The sequence below is a fragment of the Cynara cardunculus genome, unplaced genomic scaffold (genome assembly GCF_001531365.2).
Source record: "Cynara cardunculus var. scolymus isolate 2C unplaced genomic scaffold, CcrdV1 Un_Scaffold_2100, whole genome shotgun sequence".
Lineage (NCBI taxonomy): Eukaryota > Viridiplantae > Streptophyta > Magnoliopsida > Asterales > Asteraceae > Cynara > Cynara cardunculus.
The window spans coordinates 3136-5927 of record NW_020200975.1 but is presented as its reverse complement, the minus strand read 5'-3'; the positions used below and the strand labels follow the sequence as shown (position 1 = coordinate 5927).

Sequence of the window (2792 nt, the reverse complement as noted above, 5' to 3'; positions counted from 1 at the left end):
TTTTAAAATTATGCAATGCAGGAATGGCGGGGTCCAGGGTTATAAAATGGAAAGGGAAAATGTGATTATTTTCCTAACCTGTTATCTGCTTTTGAAGATCTGCTTAAGATTGTTTATTTTGAAGATTCATGTTGTATTACATGTGTTAGTACAAGATTTGTTTTGGAATTTTTCATATGTAGATTTTGTACATATAGAATCCTTGTACTAGTGGGACCTTGGGATGTAAACTATATTTCCATGTAATGAAATATGTGTTATATGCAAATATGGAGTTTGGGGGTGTTATAGAAGTGGTATTAGAGCCTTAGTTTAAGAGATTTAGGTATTCAAAGCATGATAATTATTCAAGGAATATAAGTCCTAACTCAGGCTTCACATGCACAGTTTTAGGTATGTAAGGACCCTTCGCTGGCAGTGATAGATTCAAGATCGATATGTCTGGCTTCTTCGAAGCCTTTGGGACTTCATCAAAGGAGAACTTTTTTTCATGTTCGTTCCTCAGGGATGGTCCATCATTAGGGCTTGAAGGCCTATTTCTTTTTCCACCTTTTTTCAACGTTCGCCTTTCAGGGACTGCAACATACCTGGACACCTACTTGATCATCTCGTTGATGAAGTTTTTGATAATTGTTTTATGTTTGGACTTTGAGCGCTGAATGGCTTATCAAATCTCTAGCCATTCGCTCTAGCCATATTCGCCAAGGTAGGAAGGGTACTCGGTGACTGCCTCGAGATTATCCCTGGCGATGAGAATGGAGATTAGCAACCCACCGTATTTTATTCGTCCGCTGATGCTGATGCTTGTCACGATTGGCTTACTTCGCTCCAACACTTGTCACGATTGGCCAGCTTTAGGTTCTTTTCATGTTTAGTCTCTGTAGTACACAAAAGCTTAGCTTGGGCCGGGATAATGTTCACCGTATTTTTGGATTTTCTCTTGCGAAGAACTTTTGCGGCTAGAGACTTGGCCAGCTTTAAGTTGTCCACAGTCTGTTTCTTTTGAAGTGCAAGTTCTTCCTTGGCCTTGAGAGCCTTGAGTCTTTCAGCTTCGATCAAAAAGTCGAACTCACCACGACTAGAGGTACGAAAAGGGATTTCTACTCTAGTTTGGTCGAGTGACTCCTTAAGTTAAGTCATCTGTTGGTCGGTAGTAGTGCTGGGGCTTGGGTTCTCAAGGACCTATTCCTCCAATCGACCCCAGGTAGTCGAGGGAATAGAGAGTTGGTACATGGAGGTGATGGTTATTTGTCTTGAGGACTCATCATATAAGGGTTCAAGGGGTTTGAAGAGTACCTTGAGGTTTCCTTCTTCAGCGACACCTTTACTCTTAGACTTGGTGCCCTGGTGCGATTCTTGAGTAGCCTCATCTACCCTTTGCTCTACCTAGGATGCGTAATCCTTGAGGGCGACACCTTTGGTGGCAGTAGAAGGACCTTGGAACTGGATGGCGACGTCGTCTTTGTCGTCATGATCATCGTCATTGTCATCTAGGTTGCTGCCAGAGTCAGGGAGGTCGGGAGATTCACCTTCTTCATCATCATCATCTTCATTGTCTTCTTCCACATCACCAACATTAGCTACAAAGGTGATGGGAAGGTCATCGTCGCAGGCTTCAGCTCGGACGACATCAACTTCCTCAGCTACAGAAGCTTCATAGGAGGTTCAGATAACATTGACAACCTCAGCGTCAACTTCAGCTTCAACTTCATGGGTTGCTGAAGCAATGGATACAGGGGCAGCAGCAACAGTGGTTGGTCTAGCGGCAGGGCTTATCTCCCCCTCTCTAGCGATGGCTTGAGAGCAATAGCTAGAGTGTTGGTCAACGCTTTGTATTTGGAGCACCATTATCTCCTCTAGCTGCGTCAGAGTGCTGGCTAGGCTGATCGTCGTTAACGCGCTTCATAAAGTTGGACACAGTCATCAACGGTAAAAGAAAGAGGAGGCACTAGAGCTGGTTGACAGAGAGCAACCATGACTTGCTGCATTAGCTCCGCTTGCTGGAAAAACTGAGTGTGTGCTTCATCGGCCTTGCTCGTTAGAGCAGCAATGGCCTCAGCATTGGCTTGAACAACCATTTGCAGAGAGGAGAGCTGGCCTTTCACCTCTTGAACTTCTACCCTGACGGCTGAGAGGTCAGCAGTGACTTCGTCCCTATGGGACATGTCTTTATGGACCTCGCCCATTTTGATGAAGACAGTCTCGACTGCTGGGAGGAGCAGCTTCACGTCCGTCCATGGCTTGGCGCTCATAAGGACCTGAAAAGGAATGAGAATGAGCATAAGGAAGCTTAGGGTTAGATGAATTGATTGGGTAGGAAGATGAAGTACCTGAGGGGTCTTCAACGTTATCTGAAGGATTAACGCTGGTTGGCTCCATGGTGCGCTCGAGAGGATAAGCACCGGTATGTTGAGGTGCTTCTAGAGGAGCTACCTCAGGTCCAGTGGTGGGTGTCTCATCATCAGAAAGTACTGGCACTGTTGATTCATTGACACGTGTTGAGACCAATATAGAAGGGGGAGAGGAGAAGATGGTTAAGGCTGTTGGAATTGGGTGTTCAGCAGTGGCGACGTTGATATTCACACCTTCAGTGATTTGGGTCACTGAGGCGGTTGGGTGAGGAGCCACTGGTGCGACAGTGACCTCAGATATCACTGAAGAGCTAGGAAGGGTGGCTAATAGTGCCTCGGGGGTAAGTGTAGGATCGATTAACTCGGTTTCTTGGTATTAATTACTTACTTGGATGATCTGTTTGACAGTGATGATGCAGTGAAAAAGATAAGAATCAACCA

General features: G+C 45.5%; 1 protein-coding gene across 1 annotated transcript; it reads right to left on the bottom strand.

Annotated features, from left to right (window-relative positions):
* Positions 1-1386: 1386 nt before the first annotated feature.
* Positions 1387-2165, bottom strand: LOC112502868. Its single transcript, XM_025106881.1, has 2 exons — positions 1898-2165; positions 1387-1643 (listed from the first exon to the last, which is right to left on the bottom strand). Exons 1-2 carry the CDS (start codon positions 2163-2165, stop codon positions 1387-1389), a joined length of 525 nt encoding a protein of 174 aa, XP_024962649.1.
* Positions 2166-2792: the final 627 nt, after the last annotated feature.